Here is a 23,669-nt window from a genome sequence, read left to right as displayed (position 1 = left end):
TTACTCAAAGGTTACTGAGCCACCACCTTAGTGACCCAGGTAATCAGGCAGCTCAGTGACAGGTGGGTAATCAAACCAGGTGTGTGGGCCAAGGGCATGAGCCTATGATGAGCTCCGCCCAGGCAGAGAGAGAGAGAGAGAGAGAGAGAGAATAACAAAACATGTAGCCAGAATGCTGAGTCAGCCAAGGAGACACTGAGACCATGACATAAAAAAACTACATTTTGATGAGGGGCCACTAATTTTTTTTTTTTTTGGAGTATCTCTCAGCAGTTATTTGGACATCAAATAGTTGGTAGGCGTCTTATTAACCTTATGAGGAAATCTAGTTTTATTCCGGTACAGAGCCATCATTAAGCAAACACTTATTCAAATAAAATTTCTTGTCAAAATGGCTGTAAAAAAGGAAATACATTAAACAAGGCAAAAAACATGAATGCAGTCTTATCTCTCTTAGGTAAACTTTCTTTTAATTTCTTTAAGTGGTCTTCAGGATGTCAAGGTTTGCTGTGTGGCAGGCAGTGGTTGGACCCGAACGCAGGACTCTGAGACAGAGTATTTAACTTAAAGGTGGCAGCTTTTATTCGCTGGCAAAAGCAAACTGAGAAACACAATACATGAGCACTAGAAATACAACAAAAACTCAAGCTAGGAAGAATGACCTAAACTGGGAGTACATGACATAACCTAACATGACAACATGACGAGTGAGGAATACGTAGAGTGGGAGGATGCGACAACAAACAGGGGAATACTGAGGACTCAAACACCAGCAGGATAATGAGAAACAGAATGAAACACAGCTGGGACTAATCAGACACAACAGGACAAAGGGGAAGCAAAACTGAACACATCAACATAGGACGCAAGACTGTCAAAGTAAAACATGATGTAAGCACAGAGACATGGACTTGACACTGAGACAAGACTGATTGGATATGAAACATGGAACACTAGAAGATAGAACAACAAATATAACATCAAGAGAACTAAAACCATGAATAACAATAAAGAAGAAATATAAATTAAACACAAAACACTGGCTCACAGACCCAGTGTCGTGACACAGGAATAGTTTTCCAGGCTTCTTGAAGGTCATTTAGAGCTCTCTTTTAGGTTTTGGCTGCTTTTTATCTGTTCTCTGTCAAGATGATCCAACTAAGCTTACAAAAAATGTTGAAGTTCAGCTCCGGAGAGGCAGATCCATGGTTAGTGTTTCACTGTATGTTATTCAATCCATGTATGAATTTCCTGCATTGGTAATGTGTTTGGGGTCATTGTAATGCTGAAAATTGAAACTGTTGCCAATCAGATGGTTTCCACATAGTATTGCATGTTGGATCAAAATCTGACTCGCTGGGAGTGAGACATGTAATTTGCAAATATCCTGATAAATTGGCTCTAAGTGTGAATGGTTCTCTCTATGTGTTAACCCTACGCTGGTGACCTATGCACTGCACCTCGTACTCTTTGACAGCTCGAATTGGCTCCAATTCATTGTTTTAGTAGTTTGTATTACTTTGTAGAGATTGTAATGCATAGGGCAGGCTTTACCTCTGCATTCTGGTGTTACGACCCGGCTCTGCTAGGCGACAGGGGATGTAACATAAATGAGCCCAGAGACAGGAGGGTTAGATAAAAAGAAAAATATAAGGTTTATTAACACAACTGAAAACCGTTAGTGAAACAACTCACTAGGCAATAGGGTGATTTGATATATAATATATCAAATCATGCTCCCAGATTCTGGGAGCATCATACAACCTGTTCCCATGTTCTGCAGTCAGCTCATTTTTTTCTGCTTCCAACACATCAGCTTTAAGAACTGTCCATTCACTTGCTGTCTGATTTATTTCACCCCTTATTATGTGCCACTGTGTTACAGGGTAAGATTCCTTATCTGTTAGTCACTTAAACAATTTTATTTCATCTTTGTACAGTTTGGCCCCACTTTACAAAGTAATAGGACAAAGTATACAGCAGGACAATAATATAGTTAAATATATTGGGAAACAACCATAATGCAAATAAATGTAAAACAAAATGTTTCAATATAAGAATTAAGAAGAATTATACAACATCAACATTAAAAAACATCACAGTCGCTCATTTTAATGGTGTGGCAAATGATATGTGTCTTACCACTTGCATGTGAGACCTAATCTTGTATACACGTTTAGTGGTCCAGCTTCTAAAAAGGCACCAGTAAGAAGCTCATTTGGCATCATGCTTCTGTTCTTTCTCTACTCATGCAGAAGTCTGATTTTGTAAACAAAGTAGATAAATATGTACATTTAGATAAAAATATAAATACAACTCAAACTTTTACAGTGTCATAAGAGAAAGCATGGTTTAAAATATTAAAAAAATCAAACACTTAGGGTGCTTCATAATGTTCAGCTGGTGGGGAAAGTGCAGTCTTTAAGATCTCTGAGTGCATTCACTGTAGAGTGCAACAGAGCATGGCACTCTCCATGAGAGGGGTCATGATTGCGGTCATGATTACTCACGTTGGCAGGATGGGACTTTGCCGCTTTTTCCAGATGATTCCTGCGATGGCAGCAATGATGCCTAGGACCACTAGTGTAAACTTGACTGCAGTGACAATAGTTTTTCCTACAGAGACAGAAAAAAATCGGTTTCCTTGGGTTGTAGTTGTGCAACATGACACAGTAAATTGAACTTAATCTGTAGACTGAAGTAGATGACTCTTACCAGTACCACTAAAAGCTGTGTCCACTGAGTCACAGTTAGGAAGCGTCCACCCAGGCTCGCACTGGCACTCACTTTTGTGGTTGCACACCTGGAAAGCACAAAGAACATGTTGCCATTATTAGTCTTAAAAAATACACTTCAGTGAATATGCTTTATTTAAAAAACAACAACAAAAACACTGACCTACCTTTTGAATTTAAGTAATATAAAACACTGCATGCCCAGTATAACTGGTGGCATGTAATTAACTAGATTTAGCCAAATTTGAATTACTTGGACTTTTCTTGCATATTCTGTTCATAGTAACATATTATCCCTACATCACTTTAGCTTCTGACCAACTGACTCTAGTTTTATTTAGTTTTGGATAGACTATAGGTAAAATATGTATAAGATGCTAGGCTAAATTATGTTATTATGATCAGCTAAGAGTTTTTCCTTGCATCAGTTATTCTTATAAAATATAGCTAAACTAAAGATTTTTTGGGGCTCAAAGTTTAACAGAGTTTTTGCAGAGCCAATTAAAAGGCACCAAGTAAAAAGTAATACAAGACCTTAATATTAAGAAAACTTCCCAAACTGCTTTGGATATTGGACGTTTATGAATTGTTTTTCTCAGAACAGTCACTTTTCAAAAGCAATTTGTTATATCCATTTTTTTAAAATAACTTACAAATCACACACTTCATTCAGTGCATATTTGCAATGACACTGCAGTTGCAAATGTTTGCATATGGTTCTACAAAAGTCTACATGAGTAAGTTTGGGCATGGTTGTATATCTCACATTAGCATTTCAGGGATGCCTTAAAAGGGTGTCTTTGTCTTTATAGGGCTAAATATGACCAATATGACCCCATTAAGATTGAAGTTAGAAAACATTAAGTCCAAAAGTCAATGCAGGCTATGACAGTGACTCCATCCACCTTTTACACATAAGCTACATTTTAAACATGGATATGGTAGATTAGCTGCCCCCGGCTAACAAAGGATTTAGTTAAACTTTGCAGCGAGAAATCACACAAAAACTACTTTTAACCCTTTGATTTTGTAAAGTTGATCTTAAATTTCACTCTTAGTGGCATTAAAGTCTTTAAAAGCTTTAGAACCGTGTTCACAACTATGAGGGTACGCAGCTTCTCCTCTTGATAACCTTTTGAAAACAGATGAACTAATAATGAAAATACCAGAATATACAGTCCAGCACAAAACTGTTATAAATCAGTTCCACCTCAGTGGATCAGTTTTTGGTGTTGTACTCACAGCATGGCCTGGGCATTTTGCTGAACAGTTGGTGTTTCTGTATGCCGTCTGCAGATCCACACACTGATTCTGGCTGCACACCTTGGAAAAGACAAGTCAGACATATATTTAACTTTATTTTGTTCTACACTGTAGATGCAGTAAGCAAAAAGTGGATTCAGGAAGCCTGCTACCTTTCCATCTCCACATTTAGTCCCCGTTTCCACCTGGCCTTCGTCACCGGTGGTGTCTGAGAAGAATGCTGCCTTGCATGTGCCGATGGCGACCATCCGGCCATAGTTTGGGTTGTCATTACCGCCTTCACAGAAGAGCTTTCCACAAAGAACATCTCTGCAAAAGAAAGACAGTGTTTGTTTCTGATCATGTTTGGTTGATATGAAGAACGAAGAATCAAAATAAGGGTCGGCTGCAGAGCAACTGTTGCCCTGTACGTTCTACTGGGACTCACTCTTGCTGACAGGGGATGAACTGATTATTTGAGGGGCGTTTGCAGAAGCCATAGTAGACTCCTCTGGTGTTGTAGTTATAGCATCCTTGTTTGGCCTCCTTAGCTCCTGATAGCAGCAGAAGATTGCATAAAAACCTAACTCTCCATATGACTTTCACATACATCCATATGCGTATTGACAGGATACTCACCTGATCCATACATCTTGACACACTGCTTAGGTCTCTGTGGACACTGACCGTTGTAGCAGTACCCTTGGCCTCCATCACATGGGAGCCCATTCACAGCAAACACATCCTCCGGACAGGTCGTGCTCTTCCCATCACAGTACTCTGCCAAATCACAGTCATCCTGCTTTGCGCGGCACTGTCTGGAGGTAGGCAAGATCTGTGCCGAGCATATACCATCAACGTGTAAGTTATCTGAAACATTGTTTTTCTTAAAGTGTTATATATAGTTTAAATTTTCTAGCGCTATGTGAAACACCCTGAGTGTGTGAGCTCTGTAAACAAAATATCAAAATGCAATACTGTGGTGTTGGTTCAAACATTTGCAATATCCTCTAATTACTTGAGGACTGTAGCTGAGCAAACAACTGGATCACTACAGCCAGAGGAGAGACTTCCAGGGATGAAAATAAATAAAGAAAAGAAAAGAATAATCCTTTAATTGTCCCACAAGGGGAAATTTGATTGTAACAGCAACAAGAAAAACACATGTACAAACAAACAGTGAACAGGACACAGAACAGAAACATACACGATTTTTTTTTACATATTTACATTAAGGGTAGTACTGTACTGTTACGTGCCAAGAGATGTGGCTTTTCTTTTGTGTTCTTTTTATCTTTCAGGTGTCAAGCCTCGACCTATTGGCCAATTCAAAGTTGATTTGCATGTGTCTATTGGCTGGTCTGGGCACAGTTGGCCAATCACTCTCCGAGGACGACTACAAATGAGCATCTCCCTGGCCAGCTAGTGGCTGCTGGCTTCTGCTTTATGACAAACATTTGCGTGAAGGCTTCTTTGTATTGTGTGTGGTGGGAGGCTGGACAGGTAAGCTGGGGTACCCTATACACTGGCTGCAGTTTTAAACTGTTACACACTAGGTTATTCGGTTGATGTCACTTTTGTATGTTTTCACTGACCTTTTGTCGAGTAGCTAGGTAGGTCTTTTGTTTTGCATTTTTGTTTTAGTTAGGGTTAGTCAGTGTGGTCGGACTGCGTCTTCTGAAGTCCACCATCAACTCCTTGGTTTTCCCGGCGTTGATCGGCAGGTGGTTCTGCAGACACCAGTCCACAAAGTCCAGAGTCCACTGTCTGTACTCTGAGCCGTCCTCACCTGTGATGAGGCCGACTATGGCAGAGTCGTCAGAGAACTTCTGTAGGTGGCAGCGTGGGGAGTTGATGGAGAAGTCTGTAGTGTAGAGGGTGAAGAGGAACGGTGCCAGCACAGTTCCCTGTGGGGCCCCCGTACTGCAGACCAGCGTATCAGAGACACAACCCTGTCCTCATATACTGTGGGCATCCCGTGAGGTAGTCCAGTATCCACTGGGACATGTGGTGGTCCACTCCTTATAGCTCCAGCTTGTCCCTCAGAAGTCATGGCTGGATGTTGAAAGCACTGGAGAAATCAAAGAACATGATCCTCACAATGCTTCCAGGCGAGTCAGAGTTCTGTGCAGGAGGTAGATGATGGCGTCCTCCACCCCGATGCCAGACTGGTAAGCAAACTGCAGCAGATCCAATGAAGACCTCACCAGGGGGCACAGATGGTTTAGAACCAATGTCTCGAGGGTGCTCATCAGATGTGATGTCAGGGCTACCGGCCTGTAGCTGCTGAGGTCCTTGGGATGGGAGGTCTTTGGTACCGGTACCACACATGAGGTCTTCCACAGCTGTGGTACTTTCCCCAGCGACAGGCTCAGGTTGAACAGATATCCTAGGATGCCACACAGTTCATCTGTGCTGCATCTCAGGAGCCTGGAGCTGATGCCATCTGGACCTGCAGCCTTCCGCACCTTAATCTTGCAAAGCTCGTTCCTCATTTGAAGTGCTGAGATAGAAAGAGTGGATTTTGGGGGAGGGGGGTGTATGTTGGAGTCCACAGCATACACCCTCCTGGCTGGGAGCTGAGAGGTGTGAAGTCCTGAGATGAAAGACAGGCAGTGCCTGAAGATGAGGGAGATAGCTTCAGGGGGGACGATGCTGGGCGGGGTGGGTGGTTGATCAAACCTATTAAAATATTTATTTATGTCATTCACCCACCCCAAGTCTCCTGCAGCCTGGGGGTTGGTTTTTGTCCTGAGATTGTCTCCAGGCTCTTCCAAACCCCTCTGATGTTGTCCTGTTGCATCTGCTCTCTGTTGGCTCGCTTGGCAGTAGGCAGAACAGCGGAGCCCCTGAGGGCTAACAGCTGATCCCTGCTGTAAACAATGGGAGGTCGGACCTACACGCGCTCTGTTCTGACTATTGTCAATTTTGTACATGTTTTGTTTTTGTTTGGTTAGTGTGCTGGCCCTTTAAAAGAAAGGCATGGTCCGTGCGTGGACAGGAGAAGAGTCAGAAAGACTCAGACAATTGACAATCGACTGACTAACATGTGTTCTATTCATAAAAAGGCATTCCCTGTGAGTATGCGTTATTGTTTGGCACTTTATGTTAATTAATAGCAGTTACTTACATGCTGTATTACGCAGGCTAATTTATGGCGGTTATTTGCTGTTAGCATTAGCACATGGTTACGCAGCTCGTCAAGTAATTATTTTAGTTTGTCACTCATATACACTGTATTTTGTTATCACATTTTCACACCTGCCATATAAAGCGAAGTCTAAACCCACTCTGGCATCAGTGACTTTTGTGTGGAGGTGTGTAACTCCTGGCCAGTACACGCTCTCTGGACACAGATACCGTAAAAAATGTGATAAAAAACACAATTGTCCATAAATTTCTGAGCTCCATTGTGGAGTAGTACACTCCACAATATAAAAACAAGAACAAGAAAGACAATAACAACAAAGAGAAAAAAGGACTCTGTCAGGTCGAAGCTGCTGATACTGGCTGCCTGGAGCGGCGCCGGAAGAGAAAATAAGACTACGTTCACACTGCAGGTCTTAACACTGGGATTGCCAGGCTTCTACCGTTCTACCTTTTAAAAGCTGGAGAGCAGTCAAATGCTGGAAGTGCTGGAAGTGGAAGCTAAATTGGCTAGTCATTCATATGTATATTAGGTTGTTACCTAGGAATTCTGGAGGGAGGGGAGTGGGGGTGAGTGATTGAGGGGGTGGGGGAGTGGAGTGTTTCAGTTTGCCATCTTAGGGAGAAATCAACACATGTCCTTTGTATGTCCTTTGTTGCTGACATTTATTGATGAAAACAGTACAAAAAACCAACCATTTGTACACATATTTACAAATAATGATAAAAAGTGAGTGAGTACATTTCAACATTTTCAGCAATCACTCACAATCCTGGCACTGCCACGGTATCTGTCGTCTGCATTTACCACATGTGTACCTGTAGCAGTGAACACATCGCACAGTGGCCTGATTTTTTTTGCATCTGTGTTTGACCTGACACGTGGCCCTTTTTCCAGGGCTCGGTGTGGAGGGTTGTGTCCGAAGCAACTGTTCTTTTCTTGCCTTCTTCGCAGCTACATGAGAGCGAGCCAATTCTGTTGCAAGCGCCACCAGGAAGTCCACCCGTCTTTCCTTCGTCCCGGGGCATGCTTGATACAGCACATGTGCATTCAGTGCTGCCATGTCAATCATGTTATAAAACACGGCAACTGGCCAGCGCCGTGTTCCTTTGCGGACAGTGTACTCCCGAACCATCTGGTCCATCACATCCAGAGCGGAGCATGTTCATTGGTTCATGGACCTCCCTGAACTAATGGCATTTATTGCAATTGTCATCTTGCGGGGGGTTTACAGGGTTCCATCGGTAAATGACTGCTGGTCAGCAAACCTGGGAAATCCACAGATAATTGGAACTATGGCACGAAACCGCTTCCAAGACATCATGCAACACCTACGCTTTGATGACAAGTCCACCCGCAGTGATCGAGCAAAGACTGATAAGTTCGCTGCAATTTCCAGTGTGTGGGGATCATTTGTCACCAACTGCATCACGTGCTACAACCCTGGTCTACATATCACCGTTGATGAACAGCTTTTCCCATCAAAGACTCGGTGCTGTTTCCTGCAGTATATTGCAAGTAAACCGGACAAGTTTGGGATCAAGTTTTGGGTGGCCTGCGACCTAAAATCCAAGTACATTTGCAATGTCTTCCCATATCTTGGCAAGGACCCCAATCGTCCCACTGGGGAGAGACTTTCTGAGAATGTAGTAATGAGGCTGATGGAACCATTCCTAGACAAGGGCAGAAATGTTAACACGGACAATTTCTTCACATCGCTTTCACTTGCGCAAAAACTTCTTGGACGGAAAACCACCATCCTCGGCACAGTCAACAAGATTCGCAGGGAAATTCCTCAATCCACTAGACAGACAGATCGCAATGAATTCACCACTCAGGTATGTTGCAGGTCTTTTGTGGTTCTATGTTTATGTGTTTCATTGTGTGTAAAAGGGCTATGGAAATAACAATTTATCTTATTTCTTAGGTGTTTTCAACCTCTGCTGCCACGCTGACGGCGTATGCGGCCAAACGGAAGAAGACAGTCTATATTCTTAGCAGCATGCACAGCGTGGTTCAGACTGATAACACTACCAAAAGGAAGCCAAACACTGTCTCCCTTTACAACAAAACAAAGTGTGGCGTGGATGTGATGGACCAGATGGTTCGGGAGTACGCTGTCCGCAAAGGAACACGGCGCTGGCCAGTCGCCGTGTTTTATAACATGATTGACATGGCAGCACTGAATGCACATGTGCTGTATCAAGCATGCACCGGGACGAAGGAAAGACAGGTGGACTTCCTGGTGGCGCTTGCAACAGAATTGGCTCGCTCTCATGTAGCTGCGAAGAAGGCAAGAAAAGAACAGTTGCTTCGGACACAACCCTCCACACCGAGCCCTGGAAAAAGGGCCACGTGTCAGGTCAAACACAGATGCAAAAAAAATCAGGCCACTGTGCGATGTGTTCACTGCTACAGGTACACATGTGGTAAATGCAGACGACAGATATCGTGGCAGTGCCAGGATTGTGAGTGATTGCTGAAAATGTTGAAATGTACTCACTCACTTTTTATCATTATTTGTAAATATGTGTACAAATGGTTGGTTTTTTGTACTGTTTTCATCAATAAATGTCAGCAACAAAGGACATACAAAGGACATGTGTTGATTTCTCCCTAAGATGGCAAACTGAAACACTCCACTCCCCCACCCCCTCAATCACTCACCCCCACTCCCCTCCCTCCAGAATTCCTAGGTAACAACCTAATATACATATGAATGACTCCAGCATTTGACTGACTGCTCTCCGGCTTTTAAAGGTAGAAACGCAAAATGATGACTCCGCGGGGGTCTAAGGTAGAAAACCAAAATGACTGCTCTCCGGGGGTCTAAGTGCTCAATTCCGATTTTTTGATCAAATCCTATTTTTTTTTTTTGTCTGCTTGTTCACACTACAAATAAAATGTGACAGCAAACGCGCTCTAGTGTGAACCCTCAAAGCGGCTCGCATGTGCAAAAGAAGATGTCACACACAACACGCTCTGTTTAGACCCAGAGCTTCTCCGGCGCTGATAATTAGCGTCTGTCTTGTGTCAGTGACGTAAAAGACGGATTTAATGTGACCTGACTGTTCAAACAGCAGTCGCTTTCTAAAACATCGGATATGTATCGGATTCAGTACCACATACAAAAGTGACCCAGATCGGATTTGAAAATATCGGATTTGTGCCGTTCACACTGTCATACCATGATCGGATATGGGTCGCATAGGGTCAAAAAAATTGCTTTCCCCTGCAGTGTGAACGTAGCCTTAGTGACACCAGTTACACTGATCGGTCTTCTTACTGACTCACCTTACAGTTCTCACAGCACTCGCCTTCAGCACATTGTGAACCCTCTTTCAGGGTGCAGGTGATGGCGTTGCAGCAGGGATTGGTGCACTCCTACAGGGACGACATATATTAGAACTCATCAGGCTGGTGTTAGGTCTTACTGCTGGGATGCATTATTAAACATCTGTTTGCTCTGTTCCCGTGAGGAATCTTTATCGCTAGGTTTAATACTCAAATTTCCCATTGAGAGGGCCAATGTGCGTTTATCATCTTCCATATTGAGTTGATTGGTTCAGCTGCCCGTCACTACCAGATCAACTGCCCATTTGCACATGTGCGAAGGTAACTACTTGGACAAACTGCCTGAAATGTGTTGACAGAAGCATTTCGGGGATTTTGACACATTCTGCACTCCAGATGCTTTAATTGCGTTAAAAATTTTAATCGTGTTGACCTTGATGGCGGATTAATTTGCATTAATGCGTTAATTTTGACAGCACTAGTTCAGTTCCTTCTAATGATCTCTCCTTGTTGAATTCCAGCAGAGGTGAAAACAGGTCTAAACATCACTCTGACTGTAATTTTCTTTTCACCGAAAACTACAAACTGTTCATCTGTTACACACAGCTATACTTTCACTATATTTCTATATAGGTACATAAAAGTGTTAAGTACATATTCCAAGTAATACTGCAAAATAAAAAATAAATAAATCAGCAGTTCTTCAGCTTCTGGAAGAAGTCAGTTGAATAGTGGGACTTGAAAAAAAAAATGTGTGTGGCTCAGGCCCATTCATTATTTCATAAATGGTAACTGGTAAATGGCCTGCATTTGTATAGCGCTTTTCTAGTCCCTAAGGACCCCAAAGCGCTTCACACTACATTCAGTCATTCACCCATTCACACACTGGCGATGGCAAGCTACATTGTAGCCACAGCTGCCCTGGGGCGCACTGACAGAGGCGAGGCTGTCGGACACTGGCGCCACCGGGCCCTCTGACCACCACCAGTAGGCAAACATGGGGTTAGTATCTTGCCCAAGGATATTTGGCATGCAGCCAGGAGGCAGCCTGGGATCGAACCACCGACCTTCTGATTAGTGGCTGACCTGCTCTGCCACCTGAGCTACAGCCACCAGTACATATCTGGTGTTCAAGGTTCTTTATTTGTCACATGTATAGTTATACAAGTATAACACACAGTGAGATGTAGCCTGACACGCTCCTCCACATGTGCAAAAAAATTGGGGGGGGGGTGTAGAGGAAGAACATTATATATATATATATACACTGAACAAAAATATAAACGCAACACTTTTGTTTTTGCTCCCATTCCCCATGGGATGGACGTAGAGACCTAAAATTCATTCCAGATACACAATATAACCATCCCTCCCAAACAGTGGTCACAAATCAGTCCAAATGTGTGGTAGTGGGCACATCTGCTATATTGAGATAATCCATCCCACCTCACAGGTGTGCCACATCAGGATGCTGATCTGACATCATGAGTAGTGCACAGGTGTACCTCAGACTGCCCACAACAAAAGGCCACCCTGGAATGTGCAGTTTTTTGCGCTATTGGGGGTCTGGGGACCCAGAACCGGTCAGTATCTGGTGTGACCACCATTTGCCTCATGCAGTGCAACACATCGTCGCATGGAGTCTATCAGATTGTCAATTGTGGCCTGTGGAATGTTGGTCCACTCCACTTCAATGGCTGTGCGAGGTTGTTGGATATTCGTGGGAACTGGTACACGCTGTCGTATACGCCGGTCAAGCACATCCCGAACATGCTCAATGGGTGACATGTCCGGTGAGTATGCTGGCCATGCAAGAACTGGGACATTCTCAGCTGCCATCTGCCCTGAACAATGTGAACCATGATTCATCCGTGAAGCGCACACCTCTCCAACGTGCCAGACGCCATCGAATGTGAGCATTTGCCCACACAAGTCTGTTACGGCGACGAGCTGGAGTCAGGTCAAGACCCCGATGAGGACGACGGGCATGCAGTTGAGCGTCCCTGAGACGGTTTCTGACAGTTTGTGCAGAAATTGTTTGGTTGTGCAAACCAATTGTTCCAGCAGCTGTCTGGGTGGCTGGTCTCAGACGATCTTGGAGGTGAACCTGCTGGATGTGGAGGTCCTGGGCTGGTGTGGTTACACGAGGTCTGCGGTTGTGAGGCCGGTTGGATGTGCTGCCATATTCTCTGAAACGCCTGTGGAGACGGCTTATGGTTGAGAAATGAACATTCAATGCACGGGCGACAGATCTGGTTGACATTCCTGCTGTCAGCATGCCAATTGCACGCTCCCTCATTGCTTGTGGCATCTGTGGCATTTTGCTGTGAGACAAAACTGCACATTCCAGGGTTGCCTTTTGTTGTGGGCAGTCTGAGGTACACCTGTGCACTACTCATGATGTCAGGTCAGCATCCTGATGTGGCAGACCTGTGAGGTGGGATGGATTATTTCAATATAGCAGATGTGCCCACTACCACACATTTGGACTGATTTGTGACCACTGTTTGGGAGGGATGGTTATATTGTGTATCTGGAATGAATTTTAGGTCTCTACGTCCATCCCATGGGGAATGGGAGCAAAAACAAAAGTGTTGCGTTTATATTTTTGTTCAGTGTATATATATATATATATAGTATATACATATATATAGTATATACATTGGGTGAATGTGCAGTAGTAGCAGCAAGCAGGTGAATTCTGTACATTAATATGAATAGATATCTGACTATTTTGCAGGATAGACAATATAAACATGCGGAACCTTCTACCAGATTGCAGGAGTTGGAACAGTTTGTTGCCAGGATGGGACGGGTCCTTCAGTATCTGCGCTGCTCTAGTCCGGCATCTCCTGGTGTAGGTGTCCTGAAGCGGGGGGAGAGCAATCCTGCAGCAGCGTTCTGCTGTACGGATCACTCTCTGGAGAGCTTTTTGGTCCTTCACACAGCTGTTCCCAAACCACGATGTCATGTTCTGTGTGAGGATGCTCTCCACAGCGCCTGTATAGAAAATCCTGAGGATCTTTGGAGAGACCCTGAACTTCCTCAGTTGTCGTAGGTGGTACAGGCACTGCCTAGCCTTTTTGGTCTGGACCTGAATGTGGGCAGCCCATGTCAGGTCTGAGGAGATGTGGACACCAAGATACTTGAAGGACTGCACCCTCTCCACTGGAGCTCCACTGATGATAATGGGCTTGTAGTCTCTGTGCTGACTCCTTCTGAAGTCCACCACCAGCTCCTTGGTCTTGCTGACGTTCAGCTGGAGGTGGTTGTCCTGGCACCATGATGCCAGATTCTTCACTTCATCCATGTAGGCCGTCTCATCGTTGTTGGAGATGGCACCCAACACCACTGTGTCGTCAGCAAACTTCACAATGGTGTTGGAGCCATGGGTGGCCACACAGTCTGAAGTGTAGAGGGAGTAGAGCAGTGGCGAGAGGACACATCCCTGAGGTGCTCCTGTGTTGATGGTGATGCTGTTGGAGAAGCACCTGCCCACCCTCGCCACCTGAGTTCTGCCAGTGAGGAAGTCCAACACCCATGCACACAGACGGCTGTTAAGTCCCAGTTCCCTGAGCTTTGTGAACAGTCTGCAGGGCACTATTGTGTTAAACGCTGAACTGTAATCAACAAACAGCATTCGCACATAGTTACCCTGTTTCTTGTCCACATGGCTGAGAGTGGTGTGTAGGACGTGGGCGATGGCATCCTCTGTGGATCTGTTGGATCTGTAGGCGAACTGCAGCGGATCTGTGGTGTCTGGGATGGAGGAAGAGATGATGTTCTTCAGCAGCCTCTCAAACACCTTCATTACTACCGAGGTCAGTGCAACTGGCCGGTAATCGTTCAGGGATGAGGGTTTGCTGTTCTTGGGCACAGGGATGATGGTGGATCTTTTGAAGCATGTGGGGACCACAGACTTCGCCAGGGACTCGTTGAAGATGTAAGTGAACACACCTGCTAGCTATCAGCAGGTGTGTATCAGAAAGCTGTTTTTCTCACATCGCCTCAGAGCAAGCACTTCATTAAAAGACTCAAGATCAGACAAAGGAAACATGGAGCTGAATTCCATTCTGAGTTCAGAAGCCATTTCAGACCTGAGCATGCACAGACACAGATCAGAATCATAGCATAATAGTAATAAAAACATTTGTACTGCTACACTGTTTATCAAACTAGTCTTTGTAAGTGAGAGGCCAGCAAAACATAGAAGAAATAGAAGTTTGTGGAGCTACAATAGGCCTAGGCTGCTGAGGGCTTTCTTCCTGTTAAAAAGGGGTTTTCGCTCCCACTGTTGCCAAATGTTTGCTCATAGGCAGTTATTTGATTGTTGGGGTTTTCGCTGTGTTGTTATAAGACCTCTATCTTACAAAATATAGTCCCTTCAGACAGTTGTTGTTGTGATTTGCTGTTAAATGAATAAAACTGAACTGAATGAAAAAGAAAAGTTCTCCTTCACCAGATCAAATCATCAACAGCTTGCAGATCAGATCAACTTGCTACAAAATGAAAGGTTTAAGCAGCTGATGTGCTTATTTACCTTCACCGAACCACAGTCGCACTGCTCTCCTTCCTCTCTGAAGCCGTTTCCACAGACCGCGGAAGCCACGACACTCTTGTAGGCTGGTTTGTCCAGCAGACAGCTGGGGCTGCGGCTTGTTAGGTACTTTTCATAGTTGCTGCTGCTGCAGCTACTGAAGCTTCGAGGAGTTTTCCAGCTGAAGAGGAACAAACACATTATTAGTATTATTATCTTTTTTTGTGTTATCTTTATCAGTGTCTGACACTAGGAAGACATGGCTGCACAAAAGCGGTATGGTGGTACATATACAGCACGTACGCACCAAACATGCTCACACACGTTCTTCAGTCTTATAGCCATGTGAGATTAAGAGCTGCACCAGCTGACCTCCTTTTTGGTCCAATACACACAGTTATTATGTTGTTGTACCAAATGAAACATGTTATGATGATCAAAACATTTAGTGAGGTTTGTAAGGCTCGTATTGTTTATTTACGGTCACTTGTTATAGCCTGAATTTATTTGCTAACAGAAAGAATCTGCATTCAACTTGAAGGATGTCTCAAGTCAGCTTTTCTTACCTGAGGGCTGCTGCCATGATGCAGCTATCGTCAGAACATAAACAACCACTGGAGTCATCGTGGTCCATGCCCAGGTTGTGGCCCATCTCATGAGACAGTGTTGCTCCCACTGCTATGGCTGCATCACTGTGATCCTAAGAAAAAAATGAAGCACAAGAAAGCAGCAAAAATTTACTAACAGCAAGAGAGAGCAACACAATAATGTCACATGTTTGTCTCAGTTTTAACATTTTCTCAGTCTATTCAGTCGGGACTTTCAGACTGCATGGATCTATTGACAGAGTTAGTGTAGTGGTCTACAAGTGCAGTGCAAAAAGGAGGAAAATGTTTTAAAGGATTTTGTGAAAAATTCATGATTAGTCAAAGAATGAGTTTTCCACGTTGCACTTATGGAGATGTGTGCATCTCAAATGTGCAAAGAAGACTTTGTAGACCGAGTCTAGTTCTAGATCATAATTTAACTTAGTTTTTCTCTTTTAGCAGGAAGTGGTCACTACATGTTAGTGATAAATTGATGGAACTGTCATTTATTTTCTCTGGTATTTGGTCATTAATCAAAGTATCAGATAAACAATTAAGTTGATTTTTGAGGGGCAAAGGAATGACTGAACTAAATGGATTTAGGAACATGTTTCCAAAATTCACATTTACCACAACATGAAGCAAGGGCAGAAGTTATGAAGTCAGTGAGATACATCATCTGGGAAGCATGAACACCTCACCTGTACTACGCCGACAGAGTGACCAGAACAGAGAGTCCCGATGAAAGCAAGACCCACAGTTGGTCCTTCAAAGTCGATACCACTGAAAGAGAAGATCAGAAAGTCTTAAATTCATATACAGGATTCATATCATCCATCTACTCACTAATCTAGCTACTACTAGATTAGATTAGATTAGATTAGATTAGATTAGATTAGATTAGATTAGATTAGATTAGATTAGCTACTGTGAATTTTCCTGAATGTTGAGGTGTGAACATTCAAGCACATTCTTATTTAAGATTCAATAATGGATCTGCTTGTGGTTGTATCTTGTGTATAAAACACAAGTTACACAAGCGTTATGTGGAAGCTTAAAACCTCTTAAGCTGATGTGTCAGGCCGGTTTAACCTGGGAGAAAAAAAATATGGATACTCACAACTCAGATTTCTGAAATTAGTTTTCTCTTTCCTGCTCGGTTACTGTTGAAAGTAGGAGACATTTTGCTCCACGTGATTTGAGTCTGACTGATTCTACTTATACAATTTATCCATACCTTATAAGATGTGCATTGTCATGTTTTATCCTCATCACCAGCTCAGAGTTTCTCCACTTCATGAAAGCATCCAGGTTTGCTCCTGCTGGGGGGGGTCACAGAGATCAGGTCACCATTCGTCCATATCTCCAACCCCACCAGAGCAATAAAGGTCCTCAGAGGTTTGTAGACCTGAAGAAGACAACATTGGGGATGCAACATTATACTCCAACTGCTAGCAGCTACTGCAGAACAGTATGTAGTACAGTGCGTCTGTATTGGTATGGAATCTGTATAGAAATAGCAAAAAAACAGACTCACCATGTTGACAAAGTTGACAATCTCAAATATTCTCTGTCTCATCTTCTTTTGATCCCTGTTCATCTTCACATACTGAAACACCACAAGACAAATTTCTCATCCTGCTTCTCACCAGTTTATCTTATAAAAATCAAATTTTGCAAACCAAGGGGAAAAAATGAAAAAGTTAGAAAAGAAGATTAATTTTACCGCGCGATTATCAGCAACAAGGACGAGCTCAACGTATTTCTGCTGCTGTACAATAGAAATACCCTGAAGAAAAATGTTAATATGGATAACTCAAGCAGAACAACACAAATGAAGACTTACTTAAACTTTGTTATTATAAGAATAATATTGGTAGACTGACGGATGTATTAGTATTTGTCACATTAAACTTAGATAGTTTGAAGACCTAAAAGGTTTCAGAGGTCATGACTTGGAGGAACTCTGGTGAAGAGGACAAAACTAATTGTGTTACCCCTGATCTAGAGCGGCTGCTGCTTGTTGGAGGTTCATAGTCGTCACTCCAGCTGGTGTTAGTGACCCCACACACGGCAGGCGTGAAGTTCTTTTCATTAAAAGTCATCACTGCATGATCCCCCTCATCGTCACTGGATAGTGGCTCAATCAGGTACCTTTGAGCAGATGTTCTGAAGTAACCCCTAAACCAAATCATGCTGGTTAGTTCATTCATTTTTCAGATGTTGCTTTGAGGCTGACTCAACTCAGGAACCTATCCACTGTCATCTAAAGACTTATTTGGGCCAAACCTTCTCTTCTGTTGTTTTAATCTCCAGCCTGTGTATAAACCTCTAGTACACAGAGAACCAGTTGTGAAATGCACAGTAAGGAAATGGTTGGCAGAGACTGAAGAGGTCCTGAGTGACTGTTTCCATTCTACTGTGTGGGACAACCTCTGCAGCCCCCTAGAGGGTGACCTCAACAGCATCACAGACTGCTTTACAGATTACATAAACTTCTGTGTGGACAACGCCGTACCCATCATAAAAGTACGGTGTTTTTGTAACAACAAGCCATGGATGAATCCTGAAATTAAGACTCTCCTCAAGGAGAAGAAGAGAGTCTTTAGATCTGGAGACAAACAGGAGCTGAGAGCTGTCCAGAAAAAGCAGAAATGGAAGATAAGGCAAGGGAAGAAAAACTACAGAAGAAAGATGGAAGAGCAGCTGCAACAGGACAACATCAGAGGGGTTTGGAAGAGCCTGGAGACAATCTCAGGACAAAAACCAACCCCCAGGCTGCAGGAGACTTGGGGTGGGTGAATGACATAAATGACATAAATAAATATTTTAATAGGTTTGATCAACCACCCACCCCTCCCATCCCCCTGAAGCTATCTCCCTCATCTTCAGGCACTGCCTGTCTTTCATCTCAGGACTTCACACCTCTCAGCTCCCAGCCAGGAGGGTGTATGCTGTGGACTCCAACATACACCCCCCTCCCCCAAAATCCACTCTTTCTATCTCAGCACTTCAAATGAGGAACGAGCTTTGCAAGATTAAGGTGCGGAAGGCTGCAGGTCCAGATGGCATCAGCTCCAGGCTCCTGAGATGCAGCACAGATGAACTGTGTGGCATCCTAGGATATCTGTTCAACCTGAGCCTGTAGCTGGGGAAAGTACCACAGCTGTGGAAGACCTCATGTGTGGTACCGGTACCAAAGACCTCCCATCCCAAGGACCTCAGCAGCTACAGGCCGGTAGCCCTGACATCACATCTGATGAAGACCCTCGAGACGTTGGTTCTAAACCATCTGTGCCCCCTGGTGAGGTCTTCATTGGATCCGCTGCAGTTTGCTTACCAGCCTGGCATCGGGGTGGAGGACGCCATCATCTACCTCCTGCACAGAACTCTGACTCGCCTGGAAGCATTGTGAGGATTGTGTTCTTTGATTTCTCCAGTGCTTTCAACATCCAGCCATGACTTCTGAGGGACAAGCTGGAGCTATAAGGAGTGGACCACCACATGTCCCAGTGGATACTGGACTACCTCACGGGACGCCCACAGTATATGAGGACAGGGTTGTGTCTCTGATACGCTGGTCTGCAGTACGGGGGCCCCACAGGGAACTGTGCTGGCACCGTTCCTCTTCACCCTCTACACTACAGACTTCTCCATCAACTCCCCACGCTGCCACCTACAGAAGTTCTCTGATGACTCTGCCATAGTCGGCCTCATCACAGGTGAGGACGGCTCAGAGTACAGACAGTGGACTCTGGACTTTGTGGACTGGTGCCAGCAGAACCACCTGCCGGGAAAACCAAGGAGTTGGTGGTGGACTTCAGGAGACGCAGACCCACCACACTGACACCGGTGAACATCCAGGGAGTGGACATTGAGATAGTGGACTCGTATAGGTACCTGGGTGTTCACCTGAATAATAAACTGGACTGGAGCCACAACACTGATGCTCTTTACAGGAAGGGTCAGAGCAGACTCTACCTGCTGAGGCGGCTCAGGTCATTTGGAGTCCAGGGAGCGCTTTTAAAGACCTTCTATGACTCTGTGATGGCACCTGTCATATTTTACAGTGTTCTACTTTGGACCAGCAGTTTATCTGCAGCTGAGAGGAACAGGTTGGAAAAACTCATCAGGAAGGCCAACTCTGTTCTAGGATGCACCCTGGACCCAGTGCAGGTGGTGGGAGACAGAAGGACTCTGGACAAAATAACATCTCTGATGGACAGAGTTTTCCACCCCATGCATGTAAATGTTGCTGAACTGCAGGGTTCGTTCAGTGACAGACTGCTGCATCCTAGATGCACGAAGGAGTGTTTCTGCAGGTCCTTCCTCCCTGTCAGACTGTACAATTGAAACTGCTCCCAACAATCAACCAAACAACTACTGCTGTTATAACATGCACATTATTTTTTTCAATTCGTATTAAAAAAAAACCCTATACTTTAATCTTAATAACTGTACAGTACTCTGTTTTTGTAACTATTGTCGATGATGTACATATTTTTTCTGTAAAAATTGTGTGTTTTTCTGTTCATTGTCTTTTTCTGTTTGTATATGTGCTTTTATTCTGCTGCTGTTACAACCAAATTTCCCATTTTGGAACAATTAAAGGATTATTCTATTCTATGTTAATTTAATGTTTTGCTGGTGAGGTGTAATTAAAGTTCGGGTCATTGTGAGGTGAGGTTTGGTTGAGGGTTAAGATAAGGTTAACTTTAGGTTTACATCTAAAAAGTAATGAGAGTATTTGGAGAACTTGTTTCTGGCCTGAAATCTATTCATCTCATATGAAGGTTTAACATTATTAATTTAATGCGTTATGCAAATACAAAAACTGGTTACTTGTCTTTGTGGCTTAATACAACAAAGGAATGAAACTGTGAGGTTATTTGAATTATTATGACAGACAGCATGGGTGGGTATCGCTTTGGAAAGATGTCATGACAGTTTAAATAAAGAAAAGATAAAAGACGGTGGCTCACCTGAGTCCATCACAGGTACTGATGCTAACAGATGACTCACTGTCGTTCACAATCCTCCCATGATAGAAGCAGTGATCCTGGCAAGGACATGAAAATGGTGACTGTGTTATTAAATGACAACATGTAACTTTCTTTTCATCTGCTTATGTCTCCAGCGTTCACTAACAGCCTTAAAAGCCTTTGAAGCGTTTTAAATCTAGTAAAATGTGCAATTTTACAGCTGTAAGTTTGAGGTAAGTTTGTCTACAAACGCAAACACTTACAATGTCATTCGGTACTGTGGTGACTCGAGTCCCATCTTCTTGGTAGTAAGACTCAGTGTAATCTTTGGTAAGTAATTCACTGAATACAGAAAGATAAAGAATAACATACATGTCATGTGATTTGACGTGAAGACTGAGTCAAATTCCAGTTTATTCAGTGTTTTCTTACAGAAACTCATTTGTTGATTGGGGCATTTTCAGTACTTTTTAGTCTCTTTAATTGTTGCTTTTTTTTGCATTTTGAAACAGGATATTTTACATTACTTGTATATCCATTTGTCCACTTATTTTCTCACACTGCACAGACACACAGGTTTAGGGAAGTAAAAACTTACTTATTTCTTTCAAGTTGCATTTCTATGTCTTGTCCGCCCACAGTCATTGCATACGTAAGAGTGTCTGGTCTGTGGTACTGTGGGCAAAAAAACAGGAAATTTTGCTTCTAGTCATTCATTTTTATTTTTTTATTTTCCATAATCAGGAGAAAAACAGCAGCTGATTTGATTGTCATCACAGGATTTAAAATAGAAAAGAAAAGAAACCTCTGTGTGTCTTTTTCTGATTGTGTGAAGTCTGACCGGTCGAACCACCTCATAGTGCTTTCCCTCCTCAAATTCAGGACCATGGCTTCCTGTGGAAGTGAATCACATATGTGTGATTAGAAAAAGGATATTAATTTTGGATGCTAGTGTCAACAGGGTCTATTTTGTAATTAGTCGAATGCTTAACTCATTGCTTTCAATATTTGTGCTACCTAATCTCGTCTGATTACATCCTGCTTTAAAGTTTTATGTATCTATTTATTTTTAACCAAACCAATAAAACAACAACAAAAAACCAAAACTGACTACATAATTTGATATTCCATTCCAAATGTCATTTAGGCTTCAAACATGTGATCATCGTGACTTTAAACATTTAATTAAAGTTACATTCTCAAGTTTGAGAAAAAAACAAAATGACTTTGTTGACCTGCTCCCTGTGAGATTTTGCAGTGCTCAAAACAATAACAATCAGTGTCACTCATTTTTATTTGTGATGTAAATAAAAATTGCTTGAATAACTTTATGTGTATAAATGATCAACTAAACAATCGCATTGATTATTTCCTAAAACAGCACTTTGACAGAGCTTCAAACACACCCCACGCTTTCCTTTTACTTGCTCCACTTGGCTCAGTGAGTGAGTGATATGGATTATAACATTACAGACAATAAATGTAGTATTAAATTCAGAATATTGAGATTACTTTGGAAATGTCCATATTTAGGCTGCCAAATTTAAAATGTGGCTATGTGTCATAATGACAGCATCCACACTGCATGCATGATGTTAGTTCGAGTGGAGGTCTATGGGGCGCCGTTTGTAAAGTGAAACATGTTGCAATTAACGGCAAGATTTAGCTCAAAACTTTACAAAAACATGTTTTTTCGAGTCAGTTTTTACAACATTTAGTAAAATATTTGTAATTTTTCATATTTAAAGCACAATTTTAAATGTTAAATCTAAATGTTAAATGTTAAATCGAAATATTATATTTAAATCTAAATGTTAAATGTAAATGTTACAGGAAACTAAATATTTTGCTAACATGCAAATTTATGGTACGGCTCAACGGAAATACCAAAATAAAAGCTTTACGAAAACATCAGGTGCAAAATTGTGCCAGTAGTGGTCAGATTGTGTCTGCTCTCCAATGATGGTCACTTCTCACCGCTGTGAGCTGCTTCACTTCTTGCCTACGAGCATGTTCAGCGATTTGGCTGGATATGTGCTGCAGCGATTGTGGGGTTTCAAGTGGAGACTGCAGCTGCTGAGAGTCCACTACTGTGGAACCTTTGGATGGCCGAAAAAACGGATCTTTCGATGTTTTTAGCTAAATTGTGTTTGTCTTTTGAGGCATTATTTGGCCGTAATGAGTGTGCATCGAAAATGTGTTCCACAGGCGTGAGACATAGTGTTTTAATGTTCCCCTTATAATCATATGTCTAATAAACAAATGCAATGGGCTGAGAGGCGAGCTCATCTGAACATGAAAGACCAGAACTGATAAACTGCTTGGCTAGGAGATTTAGAGGGCTAATTGTGGAAAAGAAACCTGTCCCCTGTAGAGGGTTGAATGAACAGAGGGTAGGACAAAACTAGGTTTTAGTACCCAGAGTGTGAGTGGAGGTAAAAGTATCCAGTGACTTACCCGAGAGCTTGGGGGAGGCATATAGGATGAGGACCCACAATAGGAGGTTTCGTGTCATTGTCCAAGTGCACACAGTGAGTGTCATGCGCTGCGCTCACCGCAAGCTAAAACGAAGGACCAAAAATTTGTGTTGCGCTGGTCGCTGCACTCTGCTTGCAAAGGCTTTTTTTTTTGGCGGCCGCTCTGTGTGCTGATGCATCTGCTTCTTGTCATTTCAAAACATGTATCTCTCAGACTTCGGATCCTCTATGAAAGTTTGTGTTGTATAATGTTCAAATGTTTAAATAACATGTGTCCCTCATTGCTAAAAAAGGAAGCTTTGTGACTTCCCCGATTCGTGAAGAGTGTGTCGTTTGCACTATACTCCCCCCTCCCCCCAATATATACGTCCCTATATGTGAACGTAGACCGCACAGGATGTTTTCTTTCATCGTGTGGTTGAATTTAGCGCAGCAGTAGTATGGCGTTATTGTACCTCTATACTTTTTTTTGTATGTGTATGTGTGTGTGTTAGTCCCCATAGGGAAATAGTTCCTCTGCATTTAACCCATTCACCCAGTGAAGCAGTGGGCAGCCACCAATGCAGCGCCCGGGGAGCAGTGTGTAGGGACGGTACCTTGCTCAGGGGTACCTCAGGGTAGCCGTTCAGTGGAGTTGAACCCCCGACCTTCCGATCATGGGGCCACC

The 23,669-nt window shown here is 43.1% G+C and overlaps 2 protein-coding genes across 2 annotated transcripts; one reads left to right on the top strand and one right to left on the bottom strand.

Moving 5' to 3' along the window:
* Positions 1 to 1,649: 1,649 nt before the first annotated feature.
* LOC309719082 (disintegrin and metalloproteinase domain-containing protein 28-like) lies at positions 1,650 to 23,343 on the bottom strand. The gene is given in 21 exon segments (XM_082554938.1): positions 1,650 to 2,259; positions 2,511 to 2,616; positions 2,716 to 2,803; positions 3,978 to 4,058; positions 4,151 to 4,307; positions 4,426 to 4,531; positions 4,617 to 4,812; positions 10,420 to 10,509; positions 14,960 to 15,137; positions 15,523 to 15,656; positions 16,245 to 16,326; positions 16,781 to 16,863; positions 16,865 to 16,951; positions 17,081 to 17,152; positions 17,270 to 17,332; positions 17,541 to 17,724; positions 20,526 to 20,602; positions 20,789 to 20,867; positions 21,124 to 21,200; positions 21,331 to 21,419; positions 22,983 to 23,343. Coding segments are annotated over 21 exon segments (2,130 nt in total). The 5' UTR covers positions 23,068 to 23,343; the 3' UTR covers positions 1,650 to 2,243.
* Positions 8,410 to 10,414, top strand: LOC309719503 (piggyBac transposable element-derived protein 4-like; the record flags this gene model as incomplete). Its single annotated transcript, XM_082555667.1, has 3 exons — positions 8,410 to 8,963; positions 9,053 to 9,418; positions 10,364 to 10,414. The coding sequence occupies exons 1-3, from the start codon at positions 8,421 to 8,423 to the stop codon at positions 10,412 to 10,414; spliced, it is 960 nt and encodes a 319-aa protein (XP_082411793.1). The 5' UTR covers positions 8,410 to 8,420.
* Positions 23,344 to 23,669: the final 326 nt, after the last annotated feature.

This window comes from Aulonocara stuartgranti, assembly GCF_965226115.1.
Source record: "Aulonocara stuartgranti genome assembly, chromosome: 12".
NCBI lineage: Eukaryota > Metazoa > Chordata > Actinopteri > Cichliformes > Cichlidae > Aulonocara > Aulonocara stuartgranti.
Note: the sequence above shows the minus strand (reverse complement) of the source record. Positions and strands in the feature narration are given on the sequence as shown.